Source organism: Ipomoea triloba, chromosome 2 (genome assembly GCF_003576645.1).
Source record: "Ipomoea triloba cultivar NCNSP0323 chromosome 2, ASM357664v1".
Lineage (NCBI taxonomy): Eukaryota > Viridiplantae > Streptophyta > Magnoliopsida > Solanales > Convolvulaceae > Ipomoea > Ipomoea triloba.
Window position 1 is genome coordinate 5628001 of NC_044917.1, and position 19914 is coordinate 5647914.

Below are 19914 nucleotides of genomic sequence, written 5' to 3' on the forward strand. Positions count from 1 at the left end.
TAATTCATGAATCATGATTGGCGAGGCGATATAATGCGTCAAATTTTGTTGTCCCACAAACTGTACGTAATTGATGCTATTTTACTTGAGACCGATATGAGCCAGCCAACCAGAAGAGATCGTTGAATTAAACTTGCGTGTTGACATGGGGGGACTTAATTTCATAGATAGCCAGAAAAAGAATTTAAAATTTTAAACCTTGCAATGGGATGGAAGTTGAGAGTTATTTGTTGTGAAGTTTGAATTGAATAAATGTATAAGTTGCCAAAACGAACTTGGATTTTACCTTAATATGAAAAACTTTTCTGGCAAAGATAACTACCCCCGGCGGCGGAAAACAAGAAAATTTTGATAAGAGAGAAACTTCTGCTTTATTGCTTTCTTTTTTATCCATCACCTACAGTCCTACATGTGCAGTTGGTCTAGTATCTAATAAGCAATTTTAGTATGAATATGGTGAGCAGCTTTAGCATTGCAATGTTTTGTTTAGTAGTTTTCTGGGCTTATTGGGCCTGGAAAACCTTGAGCTGGTTATGGTTTAAGCCAAAGAAGTTGGAGAAGAGACTCAGACAAGAGGGTTTCAATGGAAACTCTTACCGCCCGCCGTTCGGGGACCTTAAAGAGACTGCCATGTTGATGGCAGAAGCCAATTCCAAGCCTATCAGTTTCACCAACGAAATATTTCCTAGAGTTTTGCCATCCCTTCACAAAACTATCAAGAATTATGGTACGAACTAACATTTTCCTCTCCTCTCATGTATGTCTAGCTAGTTATGTTGATGTTGAAGAATACTATGTAGTATATGGGGTTTGAGGATATGATTTTAAGGTAGCTTCTTCTGTGGTACGGTGTGTTTTTATTGGCAGGTAAGAATGCTTTTATGTGGAAGGGGCCACAACCCGAGGTCCTCATCATGGACCCTGAACTTATAAGGGAGGTGTTCACCAAATACACTGTCTTTCAGAGGCCTCCAAGAATCCTTTTATGTGGACTAGCAACTTATGAGAAAGATAATGTTGGGTCCCTCCTATGTGCAATAGAATAAAATAAAATAACAAAAACACAATGTAGTGGAATGTAAAAGGAGGATGTGACTTTGGCAGCTTGTGGAGGCAGCATGCGCATGGGGAGTGCAATTTCCACTTTCTCCAATTATTCCCATTTTTTTTTGTTGTTGTTTTCGATAGTGGGCAGCAGCAGAGGAGGGGAATTATTTTTCCCATTTTCACTCTCTTTTTCGGCCAGAGAGACACACACAATGAGGCAGTAAACAGAGCAAGAAAACCCATTTTTCTTCTCATTCCATTCGGCAGTCTGCAGCAGAGGGAAGAAACCATTTTCTCTTCTTCATCTTGGTGCCATTTTGTCATGGAGTTTGCCTAAGCTTCTTGGGTTCATCTTAATCAATTCTTTGAGGTCAGCTTGTATTTATTCCAGGCATCTCTTTGGATAATCTCGTAATATTTGTATTTATTTTTATCCTAGTTTTGGAGATTGAATATTTTGAGTACGAGATATTATTCCTTTTAGCCTGTGAATATTATAAGAATGTTTTGGCCTAGGAGTTGTTGTATTTGATGATTTGTGGATGTATGGCTCGTGTGGTAGCCTAAAACTTTGTACCCGAGATTTGTGATATAGTGGAAATTGTTGTTGTTGGTGGCCCGTGGTTTTTCCCCGTGGTTTTGGGGTTTTCCACGTAAATCTTGTGTTCCTTGTGTTCATATTTATTTTTGGGCTTTTGTGTATTATCTCCTATTTGTGTACCGTGTCGGGTCTGTGATTTTGATTGTCACAGCAAGTGGGATTTTTCCCAACAGATAAATGGGTTAAGCACAGAAGACTTCTTAATCCAGCTTTTCACGCTGAAAAATTGAAGGTCATTTCATAGTCTATCAAATTCATGATTAATTGTTCTAAACAGATCGACATTTAATGTGTGTGTGTTGTTGAATTGGTAGCTCTGGTATTGATAATAAAGATTATGTTTTTGGTGAACATATATATATATATATATATATATATATATATATAGCATATGGTACCAGCATTCTATTTGAGCTGTTCAGAGATGCTAAGCAAATGGGAAAAACTTGCGGGCGCAGAAGGATCAGAGTTGGATGTTTGGCCTTATCTCAGAACACTAACAGCTGATGGGATTTCAAGAACAGCCTTTGGCAGTAACTATGAAGAAGGAAAAAAGATATTTGAACTTCAACAAGAACAAGCAGAGCTTGCTATTCAAGTAGCACGCTCCTTGTACAATATTCCAGGTTTGAGGTATGCAGCATCAATCTCTGCAATTTTCAACAATAGATTCTTTGATTATTGAATCTTGATTTTGTAGTTCTTTCTCTGCATATATAATATAGGTTTTTTCCAACCAAAAGGAACAGGAGGATGAAGCAAATCTTTAACGAAGTGAGATCATCAATACTAGGAATGATTGATAAAAGAATGAGGGCTATTGAGGCAGGGGAATCAAGAAATGATGACTTGTTGGGCATAATGCTGGAATCAAACCTCACTGAAATCCAACAACATGGAAGTAAGAGCTACGGAATGAGTATCAACGAAATAATTGAGGAGTGCAAGCTATTCTACTTTGCGGGGCAGGAGGCAACCTCAACTTTACTGATCTGGACAATGATCTTACTAGGTAGGCATTTGGAGTGGCAAGAACGAGCTAGAGAAGAGATTTTACAAGTCATTGGCACAACAGAGGAACCAGATTCCGACAAGTTAAACCAACTAAAAATTGTTAGTATTCTTTCTCATATATCTCCAATAAAGTTTATCAATATAATTTTCAACTTTCAGCATCCATCTATGATCTATCAGAGCCATAACCTTGTTAATTTGTGTACATGCATGCAGGTAACTATGATCTTGAACGAGGTTTTGAGGTTATATCCGCCGGGTGTTCCATTTGGTCGAGTGATTGAACAAGACACCAAACTAGGAAACATAACCTTACCTGCCGGAATTCAGATCCTCATCCCACTCATTCTGTTGCAACAAGACGAAGAAATGTGGGGCGAAGATGCAAAGGAGTTCAACCCAGAGAGGTTCAGCGAAGGGATTAGCAAAGCAACCAAAGGGCAGTTCTCCTTCTTCCCATTCGGCTGGGGACCTCGGATTTGCATTGGACAGAACTTTGCCATGTTAGAGGCCAAGATGGCATTAGCTATAATCCTACGGCGCTATGCTTTCGAGTTGTCCCCGTCTTATGCGCATGCTCCTCAAGCTGGAACAGCTCTCGTACCTCAGTATGGCGCTCAGTTAATTCTAAGAAAACTAGTGCACAATTAGAATGAGGTTTGTGTGGATACTAAATAATGTTACTCTGAATACATTGTTTAGCTTCTTGAATCTTGAGTGCGTGTTATATGACTTATATCTCAGAGTACTTGCCTATCAGTTTATATCTCCCTGTGAAACTCTCTCATGAATCTCAATCACATCCTTGAAATAAGTTAGATCTAACAAAAATGAGTTATAATAGAATTGCAGAGCATGGAAGATATAAATATAATCAATAATTTAAATTTTAAATATAATAGTATGTATTTTATAATAAAACTATAATAGATAATTTTGCAAAATTGCATCAGTTCAAATTAGGTATATCATACACAAATAAAATTATACAAAGCAAAAGGTGCAAATTGTAGCAAAAGGATTAACAGGAAATTGATACCTACCATGTAATTTGCTTTATTATGTTGTGACAGAACAATGGATTAAGCAGGCATGCCCTTCACCTTGGTCCAGATAAAATTGATGGAATTAATGATGTATTGCTGGTAGCATCAGGAGCTGCTTCCCTATCCTGATTACTGAAGTTGTAATCCAAGTTTAAGTTATTATCAACAGTTGTCAAACCTTGTAATGCCTTCACCACCACTAACATGGATGGCCTCTTGGTATAATCACTCTGTAAGCACCAACCAGCAATCCTCATCATTTCTATTCCTTCTTCTTTCTGCACTTCCAAATCTTTGTTGTACATATCGAACATCTCACCAACTTTATCTTCTTCTATTTTTCTCTTGAACACGCTCAGCAAGTGCACTTCTTCCTCGGCCTGATCCCAGTCCACATTCTTCCGCCCGCAAACAATTTCTAGCATCACGATCCCAAAGCTGTAAACATCTACTTTCTCTGTAATAATCAAGCTCGCACATTCTGGAGCTATGTAACCTGGAGTTCCTCTCGGTGTGGTGACAACTTTGCTCTGGTCTTTTGCTACCAGCTTTGACAAACCAAAGTCTGCCACTTTTGCGTTGAAATTTTGATCTAAGAGGATGTTCTGAGGTTTGATGTCCAAGTGAATGATCTTATGGTTGCAATCTTCGTGAAGATATGCTAACCCTTTGGCAACATCTGACATGATTTTCTTTTTGGTTTGCCAAGTGAGACCATGTTCCTGCTGCTGCTGTTGCTTCCCATTAAAAATCCATTTATCCAAAGAGCCATTGGCCATGTGTTCATACACCAGAAGTCTTTGTGATTTTGCAGCACAAAAGCCTATTAATTTGACCAGATTTGCGTGATCCATGCTTCCTATTGATGCAACTTCTGTCAGAAATGAACTCTTTATTTGATCAACTTCTTTGAGGCACTTTACTGCAATTTTAGTGCCTTGACGCAGTGCACCTTCAAAAACAGAACCAAATCCTCCTTCCCCTAGTTTCCTATTGAAATTTTGAGTCATAGCACTCAAGTCTTGATAAGAGAATCGAGTAGGCAACCCTGGCAGACCATCCAAAAACTCCTCCTCATCTTTGAGCTGAACTTTTTTCTTTCTAACCAAGACAAAATAAATGGTGATTATTAAAAGCACAGGGATGGAAGCACCAATAGTCCCTAATATCATTTTGGCATGCCTCTGCTGAACCCATGGATGACTTATTTTTAGAATTGATGGAAGAGTCTGCAGAGTCGAGGAATTTTGCACCTTCAGATAAATAGATTTGTTGCTTCCCACGTCCATGGTCGCAAGGGAGAGAACTTCATTCAGCAATAAACAGTACCCTTTTGAATAACCACCATCAAAATGAAGTGCTTTGCATGAGCAGTCCCTTAAACATTTTTTTTTACAACTTTTTAAATCTGTGTAGTCACCAAATTCATCTCTCACATTGTGGCCAATGTAAGTCGTATCCTTCATCTCCAGAAGAGTATGGATTTGGGAATGCTCACAAGAAATGGGAATAATTAAAGAGCATCCTTTGTTTGCTTGACTCTGGTTATTTTGCGTGATAAAGCTGAGTTCAGGAGGACAACTACAGTATTGATTAACCCCATCACAAACGCCGTATCTTCCGCAAGCCAATGGGTATCCACAAAAACCAGTAAAAGGTGTGAAAACATCAGCAGTTTCCACCCAGTCAGAAGACTCAAGTATTGATGATGAACTTCCATACGTTCTCAAACGTCCATCAGTCTCAAACTTGATGAATGCTGTAGTATTTGAAAAATATTTGGAAATATCTAATATATTAGCATATCGAAACCAATATGCATTAGAGGATCCCCCTACATAAGCATAAGCCGAATAGTCAGAATCAATGTAGAGAGAATAGAAACCTTCTCCAAAATTTGATCTTGATATACTGGCTTTGAGCGTCTGTCCCCTAAGCCCAGGCATTGCTTTCCCAGCAGGTAGTATAGTGTCTGTAGGATGATCAAAAGACTGCCAAATGGTTTCATTACTTTTCCCAAAAATGACAAGGTTTCCATTCTCCGTCAAATTCAAACCCACGGCAGGATTCCCATTAGTGTGTGTGGACCAAACCACTGTTCCATTAGAGTCCATGAGAAACAAGCCTCCATCTCGCCTCAGTTCCACGCTTGCATTTACTGTCACAGGATGGTTCCGGTTAGCAGACCAAACTAGAGTCTGGTAATCCAACTTTAATTCATTGGATATATCCATATCCATATTCATAGGGCCATGATTGAATATGAGGATACCGAAGAGGCAGGTAGTGCCTGAGTCATTACAGATTAAGCCACACGCAAACATCGCCTCATTATCAATGCTGCTTTGACGGAACAGGAGAACTTCAGATAATGGAACCACCCAATCTGAATAATTTACCACACAAAAGCTGCTGCTTATCATTAAAGTATGCGAGAGAGTATAAAGTGATGATGTACACATAAAAATTATAACATCATTTTTTTAGTAACCTGAATACATTAACAACGCTGAATTGTAGACACTGAGACGATTGGATAAGGCAAATCAATTTTTCTTGGAACAGTTTCAAAGATTTCCCATCTTAACCCTCAAACTTAATAGCTTTAATTTCACCTAGGAATCCTAGGATCAATCTTGGTATCAATTGGATAGTCAAAGCACCTAATAATTTGAAAGAAATATTACTCAAAAATTAATTTTGGTATTAAGCAATATATGAAAGCCAGGTTAATCTTCGGTATTAACTCTTTATTATATAATTATTGGAGAATAAAATTCAAATATTTAAACTTAAATAAGTATGTTTAGACCATTAAATTTTGGTACATTTTAACCTAACTTTGCTAAATTGACACACAAATTATTTTTAAAATTTAAACTATAAAAATTTTTTTTTCAATATATACCTAATTGAATTGTATTTTTCATGGTAAGGTTTGTGTGATATACTGATATGGTATCAAACTATCAATACACTGGATAGCGTTCTTAATGAGTGAACCAAAAGAGATGTTAAATAGAATGCAAGTTAATTTAGCACAAAAGCAATTGGAAATTAGTTCTTACAATTTGGCATAGAAAAATCATGGAAACAATCAAACAGAGAATGAATAAGCAAACAACGAAAATAACAATCAAAAGTAAATGGGGCACTTGCATAGATGTCTTCAAATTGGAGGTCATGCAAATCATTTCGTGTCAAAACACCACAAGACCATATAAATATATATTTATATATTCAAAGGTTAAATGAATTTTTACTTTATGTCCTTCAATTATAAATAAAAATATATATATTTGTAGTCACAATGAAAAGCTACAAAAAAGATCAGAATGAACACTAGCTAGCTAACCTTCTCCATAGTTTGAAGTTGATATGCTGCCTCCGACAAGCTCCATGAAACTACGTTTTACTTGCCCTTGCCGAGGTGGTATAACGTCCACAGGATAATCAAAAGACTGCCAAATGGTTTTATTTTTATGTCCAAAAATGACAAGATTTCCATTCTCCGTCAAATTCAAACCGGAGACACTACGACTCCCATTGGTGTTGGTGTGCGTGGACCAAACCAGGGATCCATCAGAGTCCATCAGAAACAGCCCTCCATCTCGCCTCAGTTCCAGGCTTGCATTTACTGTCACAGTTCGCTTCTGGATAGCAGACCACATTAGATACTGGTAGTGGTAAGTCGAGTTGTAATAAACATATTGGGAATAGAGGAGGACACCGAAGAGGCAGGTAGTGCCCAAATCATCACAGATTAGGCCACATGCAAAGCTCGTAGAAGAATTAATTTGTCTGAACAGGATAACCCCGGTGGATAATCGAACTTCATCTGAATAATTTGGGACATAGGAGTAATTAATATTTATGTTGGTCCAGGAAATAATAGAGGAGGAGGAGTTGGCAATATTATACTCCGCAAGCGGGTGCCCACAGATAAGGCTGGATTGCGAACAAAGGATAACTAAGAGAGCTGCTGCAAGGATATGTAATGATGATTGGGTTTGGGTGTAGTAGTAATGCGAAGCCATTATTGTCTGTATCTGTGTAATCAAAGGATCGGATCGGAGGAGCTGAGGAGAAACAATGGGTAGGAAACCAAGGTCACAAGTCAAGTCAAGCTAACAACACATCATATCAACGCCGACAACGCGTAATTAGTAATTAAGTCAAGTCTACCCATCCAGTCTTCTTCTGTACTAGTGTTATCAATTTTCTGCACTCGTTCAATTTTGGAATAAAAATAGTATTTGGACTGCAAAAATCTACAACCAACTTTTATTCTCATTAAGTATTCAAAAATTAAAGAAATGAATAAAAATCATGAACCCTATTATGTTGAACAATCAAAGCATACCACATCATAGAAAGTAAAAAAAAAAAATGAGAGTACATATAAAATTAGTCTTTTCGAATAGAGACAACCGGATGGATTGCTTGTTTCGTTTTTGAACAAATATCAATTTTGGTCCTACGACTATTACTAAAATGATAATTTTCGTCCACATGTTTAATTTCTATCAATTTTAGTCCCACGACTATTGTTTTAGTACCAATTTTGATCCCACGACTACTGTTTTAGTGTCAAAATTCATCACGTCAGTCACACATCCGTTTAAAACGTGCCGAAATCTATAATTTTTTAAAGTATTTTCATCCTTTTCAACTCAATATCCCAATTTGAGCATGAATAAAGAGATTTAAGCCCTAAGATCGATCACAATTCACAGTTCTCCTCCTCAAATTAAGGTAAAATGAGGAGGAAAACTGCGAATTTTGATCGATCTTAGGACTTAATCCATTTATTCATACTCAAATTGGAATATTAAGTTTAAAATGACAAAAATACCCTTAACAATTTTAGATTTTTTCACGTTTTAAACAGATGAGTGACCAACGCAATGAATTTTGACACTAAAACAACAGTTGTGGATGAAAATTTGTACTAAAATAATATTCATGGGACCAAAATTGATAAAAATTAAACATGACCAAAATTATCATTTTGTTAATAGTCGTGGGACCAAAATTGATATTTGCACTTTAGTTTTTGGAAATAGCATGCAATTCATTCTCTAATTAAAAACTTCTCTTTTCAAACAAATCTGCAATAATAATAAACCAATTCATGTAAGCAAGATTGTCTGTCTGTGTGATGATTTATTTATTATTTTAAATATTATATCATTCCTCGATTTCTTGCATCTGCTCTTCTCTTCTCTTGATAAGGAGAAATTCCATTTATTTAACAACAGAACAGTAAGCTCAATGCTATTCATTAATTCTTTTAGATTTTTTGTATAATATCATCCATCCGTATATAGTAGTAAAACAATCAGAAACACAAGTTATAATGTTAGAACAAACTTATGTTTTTTTCCTTCTAACACGCATCATCAATTTTAGCAAGAATTTGTATATGAATCAGAAAAGAGGTAAAATTGTGAGGGTGATTTGATTCAGAATGCAGATATACAGCCAATTGAATATTATGTAGTATATGTGATGATATGTCACACAAAAATGGGCTATTCTATTCACTTCATACACATAAAAGTATCCTCGACTTTCAAAGGCAGATCATGAGAACTATGCTGCAGACGAGAATTTAGCTTCCATCCCAGGTAGGAAGGATGTCCCGGAATGCATGCACCATCTATCTACTAATACATTAAGTAGACTGGTCAGTTTTGCAGTCATCAAGACCGCACTAAAAAGACAAGGATCAAATAACAAAAATAATGAAATTAAAACAATTGAACTAGGTAAGTACTCACTCGAGTTGACCAATCAAAGTAAAAGTGGTACAGAGAACTCACTCGAGTTGACCAATCAAAGTAAAAGTGGTACAGAGAATTCAAGGCCCATCATCTTCTTGATCTTCCATTTCTTCAAGAATGACATACTTTGTGGTGGCATCTTTAGTAACCGAGCGTCCTATTTCATCCTTTGTGGTGGCATCTTTAGTAACCGAGCCTCCTATTTCATCTTCACTCGACTGACCCTTTTGTAATTTCTTGTACCTGAGAAATACAAGCCATCCACCAATTCAAAATCATCTCAACCATGACTTGAGAAGCCAGAAGAATAATCAAGAATGACAAAGTTAAGGCTGCCTTAGCAAACAGTGAATCTATATCTTCTACTAAATAGATAGCTACAAATATCAGTATGACAACAAGAAAACTTTTACTAACAGATAAGAAACGTACCCTACCAACCACAACATGTATGTTTGCAACTGTCATAAATTTTCTGCACTCATTCAATTTTGGAAGCAAAAATACAACTTGAGCTGCAAAAACCAACTCTCAATTTTCTCCCACTAAGGGTGTGTTTGGTAAAATGCCTTCTGGAAAATGTTTTCCGAGTTTTCGGTGTTTGGCAACGTCCGGAAAATGCGATCAACGGAAAATGTTTTCTGTTGACCAAGGAAAATCAGTTCATTTTTCCTGTCATTTTCTAAAATGCCAAAACGGGTGTTTCGCATGTTCTCGACCAAAATCAAGCCATATCACTCATGACCGTGAACCAAGGAGGTGGGAAACCGCCGGAGACCGTCAGAAATCGGCGAAAACCATCCAGAAACCTGAACTAGTGGTACTTTTTTTTTTAAAAAAAATTCTATTTTTGAATAAATAACATTATTTTAATATTATTATAATTTTTTATATTTTAAATAAAATAATTACAATGTTTAATTATACTATTCTACCCATTTTTCAGAAAATGAACCAAACACACAAAGACAGTTTTTCATAATATATCCAAACACTGGAGATGAAACTATTTTCATGAAAATAACTCATTTTCCAGAAAACATTTCTAGAAGTCATTTTCCTTCTTTTCAAACGGACCCTAAGTGTTCAAATTTTATTAAAGAAAAAAAATGAATAAAAAGCATAACGCTAATTATATTAAGTAATCAAAGCATACATCATTAAGTCAGTGTTGTATTGCATGTTAATTAAGTCACTACTATAAGGTCATCATATAATTATTAAAACCATAAGTACTATTTTATCTAATTAATTATATTTCATATTTTTCATAAATATTTTTTTAACATTTCAAAGTGCTTTAAAATTTCGCCTCACCCAAGTATATTTATGGTGGCTCCACCTTGACGACCCCGTAGTTCATCATAAACGTAACATTGTATCGTAATTTATAATGTGTTCAGTATTTGAATTATGTTATCGGTGTATAATATTTTGTTATACACATTTTTAAATTCATTTAAGGTAACTTTGTTCCCACTAAAAGAAAAAAAAAAATTAAATATGCCCGTGATTGAAACAATCCCAAGCAAATTGGTCTAACAATTAATTTGATAATTACAATGTTCTAAATTTAAATTTCATTTAAATCCGTAACAATCTCGCTTGGTATACCTCTCAAAAGCAAAAGCTTCAATTCGGAATGCATGGAATTGAAACCAAGATATATCACAGATCGAGCTATCAATAAATCACATGTCATCCAAATTATATTCAACTAACGGTGGTCTCCTTTGGTTGGCTGACCTTAAGCTTGGCTCTGATCACTTCAGTATCAAGGAAAATGACATTGAACTCCATTAATGTCTGCGGGGACAACAAAACTAGAGGCATTACAACACCGACACCGTGAACAATACGTTACTATACGTTGGCCTGGGATGGTGATCGATTGAGAAAAATAGCGTTGGCTGATTCCGATCCGGCCGGCCTATTTTTCTTCAAGTNAATGACATACTTTGTGGTGGCATCTTTAGTAACCGAGCCTCCTATTTCATCTTCACTCGACTGACCCTTTTGTAATTTCTTGTACCTGAGAAATACAAGCCATCCACCAATTCAAAATCATCTCAACCATGACTTGAGAAGCCAGAAGAATAATCAAGAATGACAAAGTTAAGGCTGCCTTAGCAAACAGTGAATCTATATCTTCTACTAAATAGATAGCTACAAATATCAGTATGACAACAAGAAAACTTTTACTAACAGATAAGAAACGTACCCTACCAACCACAACATGTATGTTTGCAACTGTCATAAATTTTCTGCACTCATTCAATTTTGGAAGCAAAAATACAACTTGAGCTGCAAAAACCAACTCTCAATTTTCTCCCACTAAGGGTGTGTTTGGTAAAATGCCTTCTGGAAAATGTTTTCCGAGTTTTCGGTGTTTGGCAACGTCCGGAAAATGCGATCAACGGAAAATGTTTTCTGTTGACCAAGGAAAATCAGTTCATTTTTCCTGTCATTTTCTAAAATGCCAAAACGGGTGTTTCGCATGTTCTCGACCAAAATCAAGCCATATCACTCATGACCGTGAACCAAGGAGGTGGGAAACCGCCGGAGACCGTCAGAAATCGGCGAAAACCATCCAGAAACCTGAACTAGTGGTACTTTTTTTTTTAAAAAAAATTCTATTTTTGAATAAATAACATTATTTTAATATTATTATAATTTTTTATATTTTAAATAAAATAATTACAATGTTTAATTATACTATTCTACCCATTTTTCAGAAAATGAACCAAACACACAAAGACAGTTTTTCATAATATATCCAAACACTGGAGATGAAACTATTTTCATGAAAATAACTCATTTTCCAGAAAACATTTCTAGAAGTCATTTTCCTTCTTTTCAAACGGACCCTAAGTGTTCAAATTTTATTAAAGAAAAAAAATGAATAAAAAGCATAACGCTAATTATATTAAGTAATCAAAGCATACATCATTAAGTCAGTGTTGTATTGCATGTTAATTAAGTCACTACTATAAGGTCATCATATAATTATTAAAACCATAAGTACTATTTTATCTAATTAATTATATTTCATATTTTTCATAAATATTTTTTTAACATTTCAAAGTGCTTTAAAATTTCGCCTCACCCAAGTATATTTATGGTGGCTCCACCTTGACGACCCCGTAGTTCATCATAAACGTAACATTGTATCGTAATTTATAATGTGTTCAGTATTTGAATTATGTTATCGGTGTATAATATTTTGTTATACACATTTTTAAATTCATTTAAGGTAACTTTGTTCCCACTAAAAGAAAAAAAAAAATTAAATATGCCCGTGATTGAAACAATCCCAAGCAAATTGGTCTAACAATTAATTTGATAATTACAATGTTCTAAATTTAAATTTCATTTAAATCCGTAACAATCTCGCTTGGTATACCTCTCAAAAGCAAAAGCTTCAATTCGGAATGCATGGAATTGAAACCAAGATATATCACAGATCGAGCTATCAATAAATCACATGTCATCCAAATTATATTCAACTAACGGTGGTCTCCTTTGGTTGGCTGACCTTAAGCTTGGCTCTGATCACTTCAGTATCAAGGAAAATGACATTGAACTCCATTAATGTCTGCGGGGACAACAAAACTAGAGGCATTACAACACCGACACCGTGAACAATACGTTACTATACGTTGGCCTGGGATGGTGATCGATTGAGAAAAATAGCGTTGGCTGATTCCGATCCGGCCGGCCTATTTTTCTTCAAGTTCCGGGACCGAGAATAATTAAGTTGATGTTTATTTTTTACTTTCATTTTTCCTGTCAATTTTGATAGATTATCCTTACCAATTTAAATATGATTGCTTCAATTGCAGCATGCATTTGGCTTTCACTTGCCTAGCTAAGTCAAACAAATTAAATACGCTTTACATGCGGTCATGATTACATTGCCAATTACTATTATTATTATTATTCTTATCTATTTTGTTAGTGGCAGAATTTAGGGCAATGCCCTATAGTGGTTTGTGGCTATTACATAGAATTTATGTTAACCCAATGCCCGAACGTGATTTACTCATTTTGTGTGGTTTGTGAGCTATTCTATATAAGTGAGTTTTATTCGGTGCACACCCTTAGAATAGTGACTACGAGTTCATCTCGTCAACATTTAACTTAATTTTGTTGTCATTTTTGGTAAATTTTGTGTGCCTTCTAAAACCTACCATGAACTGACACATATCAGTATAAGCAATACATAACTAGTATCTTGCAAAATTGCATCAGTTTGACTTAGGTACATCATACACAAGTAGAATTATACAAAGCCAAAGGTGTAAATTGTAGCAAAAACAATAATAAGAAATTGATAACCACTATCTAATTTAATTTGCTTTATTATATTGTGACAGAATAAAGGATTAAGCAGACAATTCACCTTGGCCCAGATAAAATTGATGGAATTAATACTGTATTGCTGGTAGGATCAGGAGCTCCTTCCCCCTCCTGACTATTGAAGTTGTAATCCAAGTTTAAGTTATTATCAATAGTTGCCAAACCTTGTAATGCCTTCACCACCTCTGACATGGACGGCCTCTTTGTATATTCACTCTGTAAGCACCAACCAGCAATCCTCATCATTTCTATTCCTTCTTCTTTCTGCACTTCCAAATCTTTGTTGTACATATCAAACATCTCACCAACTTTATCTTCTTCTATTTTTCTCTTGAACACGCTCAGCAAGTGCACTTCTTCCTCGGGCTGATCCCAGTCCACATTCTTCCGCCCACAAACAATTTCTAGCATCACGATCCCAAAGCTGTACACATCTACTTTCTCTGTTATAATCAAGCTCGTGCATTCTGGGGCTATGTAGCCTGGAGTTCCTCTCGGTGTGGTGACAACTTTGCTCTGGTCTTTTGCTACCAACTTTGACAATCCAAAGTCTGCAACTTTTGCATTGAAATTTTGATCTAAGAGGATGTTCTGAGGTTTGATGTCCAAGTGAATGATCTTATGGTTGCAATCTTCGTGAAGATATGCTAACCCTTTGGCAACGTCTAACATGATTTTCTTTTTGGCTTGCCAATTGAGACCATGTTCCTTCTTTCCATTAAAAATCCATCTGTCCAAAGAGCCATTCACCATGTATTCATAGACCAGAAGTCTCTGTGATTTTGTAGCACAAAATCCTAATAATTTTACCAAATTGGCGTGATCAATGCTTCCAATTGTTGCCACTTCCGTCATAAATGAATTCTTGATTTGATCAACTTCCTTGAGGCACTTTACTGCAATCTTAGTGCCTCTGCACAGTGCACCTTCAAAAACAAAACCAAACCCCCCTTCTCCAAGTTTTCTACTGAAACTTTCAGTCATAGCACTCAAGTCCTGATAAGAGAATCGAGTAGGCAACCCTGGCAGGCCATCCAAAAACACTTCCTCATCTTCGGGTTGGACTGTTTTCTTTCTAACCAAGACAATATAAATGGTGATTATTACAAGCACAGCGATGGAAGCACCAATAGTCCCCAATATCATTTTGGCATGCCTCTGCTGAACCCATGGATGACTAGTTTTTAGAATTGATATTATGGATGGAGGAGTCGAGGAATTTTGCACCTTCAGATAAATAGATTTGTTGTTGCTTCCCTCGTCCATGGTCACAAGGGAGAGAACTTCATTCAGCAATAAACAGTAGCCTTTTGAATAACCACCTCCACCATAAAAATGAAGTGCTTTGCATGAGCAGTCCCTTAAACATCTGTTTTTACAACTTTGTAAATCAGTGTAGTCACCAAATTCGTCTCTCACATTGTGGCCAATGAAAGTGGTATCCTTCATCTCCAGAAGAGTATGGAGTTGGGAATGCTGACACGAAATGGGAGTATTTAAATAACATCCTTGGGTTGTTCGACTTCGGTTAACTGGCGTGAATAAGTGGAGTTGATTATTATCAGGAGGACAACTACAGTATTGATTATACCCATCACAAACACCGTATCTTCCGCAAGCCAATGGGTATCCACAAAAACCAGTAGAAGGTGTGAAAACATCAGCAGTTTCCACCCACTCAGAAGACTCAAGTATTGATGATGACCTTCCATACGTTCTTAAATGTCCATCAGCCTCAAACTTGATGAATGCATTATTTGGAAAATAATTGGACACATCTCCTATATTAGCATATTGATACCAATACGCATTAGAGGAGCGTATATAAGCATAAACCGAATAGTCATAATCAATGTAGAGTGAATAGGAACCTTCTCCAAAATTTGATTTTGATATACTGGCTTTGAGCATCGTCTGTCCCCTAAGCCTAGACATTACTTTCCAAGCTGCAGGTAGTATAGTGTCTGTAGGATGATCAAAAGACTGCCAAATGGTTTCATAATTTTTGCCAAAAAGGACAAGGTTTCCATTCTCTGTCAAATTCAAACCCAAGACAGGACTCCCATTAGTGTGTGTGGACCAAACCACTGTTCCATTAGAGTCCATCAAAACCAACCCTCCATTTCGCCTCAGTTCCACGCTTGCATTAACTGTAACAGGATGGTTCCGATTAGCAGACCAAACTAGACTCGGGTAATCCAAGTATAACATATCATCCAAAAAGACGTTAGTCCAGTGACGGAATAAGAAGACGCCGAAGAGGCAGGTAGTGCCAAAGCTATGACAGATTAAGCCACACGCAAAGCTGGTATCATTGCTGCTCTGACGCAACAGGATAGATAATGGAACCCCATCTGAACAATTTACCACAGAAGAGCTAATGGTTATCATTCAAGTATAAAGTGATATCTTGTGGGACCAAATGTGAGATGGAAGAGAGAAGAAAGAAAGTTTGAGGTGATTGTAATAGAAAAGAGAAAATGAGCGTGGAGAAAAAAAAAAACTGAAAAAAAAAAAACAAAATAAAAAATTGAAATTTTTTTAAAAATAATATTTAAGAGCCTAGGTGGGTACATGCACTTCACAAGATTTGTGCCTCACGCACATGAGGCACAACTTCTCTTCTCAAGGTGGGCCCCATACAACCTGTCAAAAACTCCACATTTGCAAGAGCTAAATATCTCAAAAAAATTCACCCTTACATTTGTTTAAAACCTACCCTCAAAATTTATACTATTCTAAAAACCCACTAAATATGACTAATGGTGAAGGCCTAAGGCCTTCTCCAATAGTTAAATTTTTTGTGTGATTTTTGAATATTTTCTGTAAGTGTGATTAGGAAAGAAATATAAGGATGGAAAAAAAAATAAGAGGAAAAAATAAAAAGTAATCCCTGGGCGCGTGCACTGCACCTAGTGGGCTCTACCATTCTCTGCCAAACCCCACATATTTGCAGGAAAAAACACTCCCCAAAATTCACCCTTACCATTTATAAAAAACTCATCATTAAGTTTTTACTATTCTAAAATCCCTCCAAAACACACAAATGGAGATTGCCTAAGGAGTTAGTTTTTTGTCTCCATAGTGGGCCCCACCAAAAAAATTTAAAAAGACTGTTGCGGATGCACGTGAGGCGCACCAGAAGCACATGCACTCCACGCACAGACTCAATTCTTGATTTCTCTTTTCAAATTTCACTCTTGTGACCAATTGAGCTGTCTGTACAGACATTATTATTATTATTATTATTAGTGCCTTGGTGGACAATTAGGGCCCGTTTGGTTTGCGGAAAATATTTGAAAGGAAGTGGAAGTGAAATTCCATGGAAAAGTAATTACCAGGAATATAAATTCTATTGTTTGGTTGGTGAAAAAGAAGTTACTAGGAATATTGATTCCACTGTTTGGTTGGATTTAGAATGATAATGAATAATATGTAAAAAGACATATATACCCTTATTATTATTATTATTATTATTATTATTATTATTATTATTATTATTATTATCCTAAACCAATAAACTACAAGTCCACAACCCTTATATCAATTTGGGGGCCCAATGTACTGTTAATACAATTAGGTTTACGTTCCTTCATTATTCATCCATTCTCGAAGCAGTCAGCAGATCAGAGCCAGAGGGCAGAGCCGGACTCGCGGCGTTGAGGCGGAGGCGTGTCGTCGAGGCGGAGGCGTGGCGTCGCGGCGAGGCAGAGGTGTGGATTTGCGGACTTGCGGCGAGACGGAGGCGCAGAGCTGCGGCGGCAGAAGACGAGACTGCGATTGGCGAGCTGGAGAGGAAGAAGAAGAAAACAACAAGGGTAAGATCGTCTTGACGAACCTATTTTCTTCCCAACAGCACCAGAAAGTGTAGCTCGGATTTTGTTTTCCTCCAAAATAGGAATTGAAGTTCCAATGGAAAACAAATTTCAGTGAACCAAACACAGGAAAAGAGCAATTTTTTTGATGGAGAGGAACTCACTTTCCATGGAAATGCCAACCAAACATGCCCTTATATTCATATCTTTAAATTTTTGTAAGAAAAAATTACCATTTTAGACTATCAATTGTTTCCCAATTGTCAATGTAATCCTTAGTTTTCAATTTTTAAATAAGTTAATCATCGAATTGTTTAAAATTTCGTCAATTAAACTCTTCCGATGAAATAAAATGGTGATTTTCTCATTTTTAAAATTCTGTCAAAGTGATTATTGAAAGATTTAATTAATGAAATTTTAAACAATTTGAGGATCAAATTAGTTGAAATTTAAAACTATGAACTAAATTAAATAATTAATAGTTGAAAAATAATTAAAGGATCAAAAGGTGATTTTCCTTTTCGTAATTTGTATCTATAGTAAAAGAGAACTTTTATAACTCATTTTGATTGATTAATAGTAATGTTATGTGTCGCTTTCTTATTGGATAGAGTTTTTTAAGTTCTTTTTGATTTGTTAATAATAAAACTTATGTACTCCATATTTTCTACCACGAGTCAACAGTTGCGGGACACCGGGTGCCACTTAACCACAAGGTCTTTGTCATATATATGATACACTTTAATTTATAGCAAAAGTGTAATACGTTGTTTACTTGCAATAGTTATACCATGAACCTGAGTTCATCTTATAAGGTGAGTTCGTCATAATTTACATACTAAATGTTCACAATTTTCATACTGAATGTTCACAATTCATTTAGTATGTAAATTGTGAACATTTAGTTGTGAACTTTCAATATGTAAATTGTGTATTGTCCGTAGAATAATTTGGGCGGTTTACATGCATGAAATAACAGTACTAAGCCTATATACCATAAAATTCAATTCTCCTGACGGTCAATGTACCATAAAATTTAATTCTTCTGATTGACCCGTTTCACGTGTTGAGACTTGTGAGGCTATCTCACAAGAGAATGTGCCTTGAATTAAAGGTCATTCTCTATTGTTGACTTATTTCTGAACCATTATTGGTTAAATTTTAGTATTAAAATGTAAAAATAATTACTCCGTATTTTATTTTTAATACTATTGACTCTATTACAATGTACTATCTGTTCATACATATTTTCTCAATCTACTAAGCACAACGAGCCAACGCCCCACTGGAGCTCGAAGCTGTGACCTCTCAATAATTACTCCGTATTATTTAGTGAATATGTAGAAAACAGATTGAATACTTATACTAACCTTGTCCAATGTGTGATGTGGATATGCTGCCTCTGAGCTCCTCTGAACTGCGTATTACTTGCGAAGGTAGTATAGTGGTGTTTGCAGGATGATGAAAAGACTGCCAAATGGTTTCATTTTTTTGGCCGAACATGACAAGGTTTCCATTCTCCGTCAAATTCAAACCATAGACGACGAGGAGAGGATTAATCCCATTATTAGAATTAGTTTGGTGGGTGGACCAAACCAGGGATCCATTAGAGTCCATCAGCGACAACCCTCCTCCATCTCGATTGAGTTCCACTGTTGCATTTGCTGTGATTGGATGGTTCCAGTTACCCGACCAAACTAAAGCCACGATCTCCAGGAAATAGTAGTGTATGATGACACCGAAGAGGCAGGTAGTGCCCAAGTCATCACAGATTACGCCACATGCAACTTCCCCTTCACTGCTTTCTCTGTACAGGATAACCGTCGGTAATTGAACTCCATTTGAAAAATTTAAGGCAAAGGAGTAGTCGTTATTAGTCCAGGAAACAGTAGAAGAAGAATTGGCAATATAATACTCGCCATCCGGCGGCAGTTGCCCCCAGATAAGGCCGGGTTGCGAACAAAGGAATAGCATGGTACATAATAATAATGATGTTTGGGTTTGGGTGTAGTAATGCGAAGCCATTATTGTCTCTGTGTGTGTGTGTGTAATCAAAGGATCGGATGGGAGGAGCAACAATTTAATGGGTATGAAACCAAACCAAGGTCACAAGTGAAGTCAAGCTAACAACACATCATATCAACGCGTAATTACTAATTAATCAAGTCAAGTCTTCCATCTTCAGCCCTACTGTCATCATTTTCTGCACTCATTCAATTTTGGAATCAAAAATACTATTTGGACAG

At 36.3% G+C, this 19914-nt stretch overlaps 4 protein-coding genes and 1 long non-coding RNA gene across 6 annotated transcripts; 1 reads left to right on the plus strand and 4 right to left on the minus strand.

The window, feature by feature from the left end:
- The first annotated feature begins 447 nt into the window (after positions 1 to 447).
- On the plus strand, positions 448 to 3313 carry LOC116004662 (cytochrome P450 72A225-like). Its single transcript, XM_031244799.1, has 6 exons — positions 448 to 727; positions 868 to 1016; positions 1800 to 1880; positions 2037 to 2281; positions 2374 to 2761; positions 2879 to 3313. The coding sequence occupies exons 1-6, from the start codon at positions 448 to 450 to the stop codon at positions 3311 to 3313; spliced, it is 1578 nt and encodes a 525-aa protein (XP_031100659.1).
- On the minus strand, positions 3083 to 7831 carry LOC116004574 (G-type lectin S-receptor-like serine/threonine-protein kinase SD2-5). Of its 2 annotated transcripts, XR_004094829.1 has the most exons (3): positions 7064 to 7831; positions 3706 to 6094; positions 3083 to 3289 (listed from the first exon to the last, which is right to left on the minus strand). XR_004094829.1 is itself a non-coding variant. In XM_031244684.1 (2 exons), exons 1-2 carry the CDS (start codon positions 7743 to 7745, stop codon positions 3762 to 3764), a joined length of 3015 nt encoding a protein of 1004 aa, XP_031100544.1. In that variant the 5' UTR covers positions 7746 to 7831; the 3' UTR covers positions 3567 to 3761. The 2 variants fall into 2 exon arrangements, 1 of the variants encoding a protein (XP_031100544.1); XM_031244684.1 differs by lacking the exon at positions 3083 to 3289 and having other exon boundaries at positions 3567 to 6094.
- A 1303-nt stretch (positions 7832 to 9134) lies between these two features.
- Positions 9135 to 9661, minus strand: LOC116004668. Its single transcript, XR_004094837.1, has 2 exons — positions 9534 to 9661; positions 9135 to 9377 (listed from the first exon to the last, which is right to left on the minus strand). It is a non-coding gene; the product is annotated as an uncharacterized LOC116004668 (long non-coding RNA).
- Positions 9662 to 13722: 4061 nt separating this feature from the next.
- LOC116004652 (G-type lectin S-receptor-like serine/threonine-protein kinase SD2-5) lies at positions 13723 to 15552 on the minus strand. The gene has a single exon (XM_031244788.1). It carries the CDS (start codon positions 15300 to 15302, stop codon positions 13893 to 13895), a length of 1410 nt encoding a protein of 469 aa, XP_031100648.1. The 5' UTR covers positions 15303 to 15552; the 3' UTR covers positions 13723 to 13892.
- LOC116010141 lies at positions 15350 to 19657 on the minus strand. The gene is made up of 3 exons (XM_031249411.1): positions 19039 to 19657; positions 15494 to 16207; positions 15350 to 15426 (listed from the first exon to the last, which is right to left on the minus strand). The coding sequence occupies exons 1-3, from the start codon at positions 19640 to 19642 to the stop codon at positions 15350 to 15352; spliced, it is 1395 nt and encodes a 464-aa protein (XP_031105271.1). The 5' UTR covers positions 19643 to 19657.
- Positions 19658 to 19914: the final 257 nt, after the last annotated feature.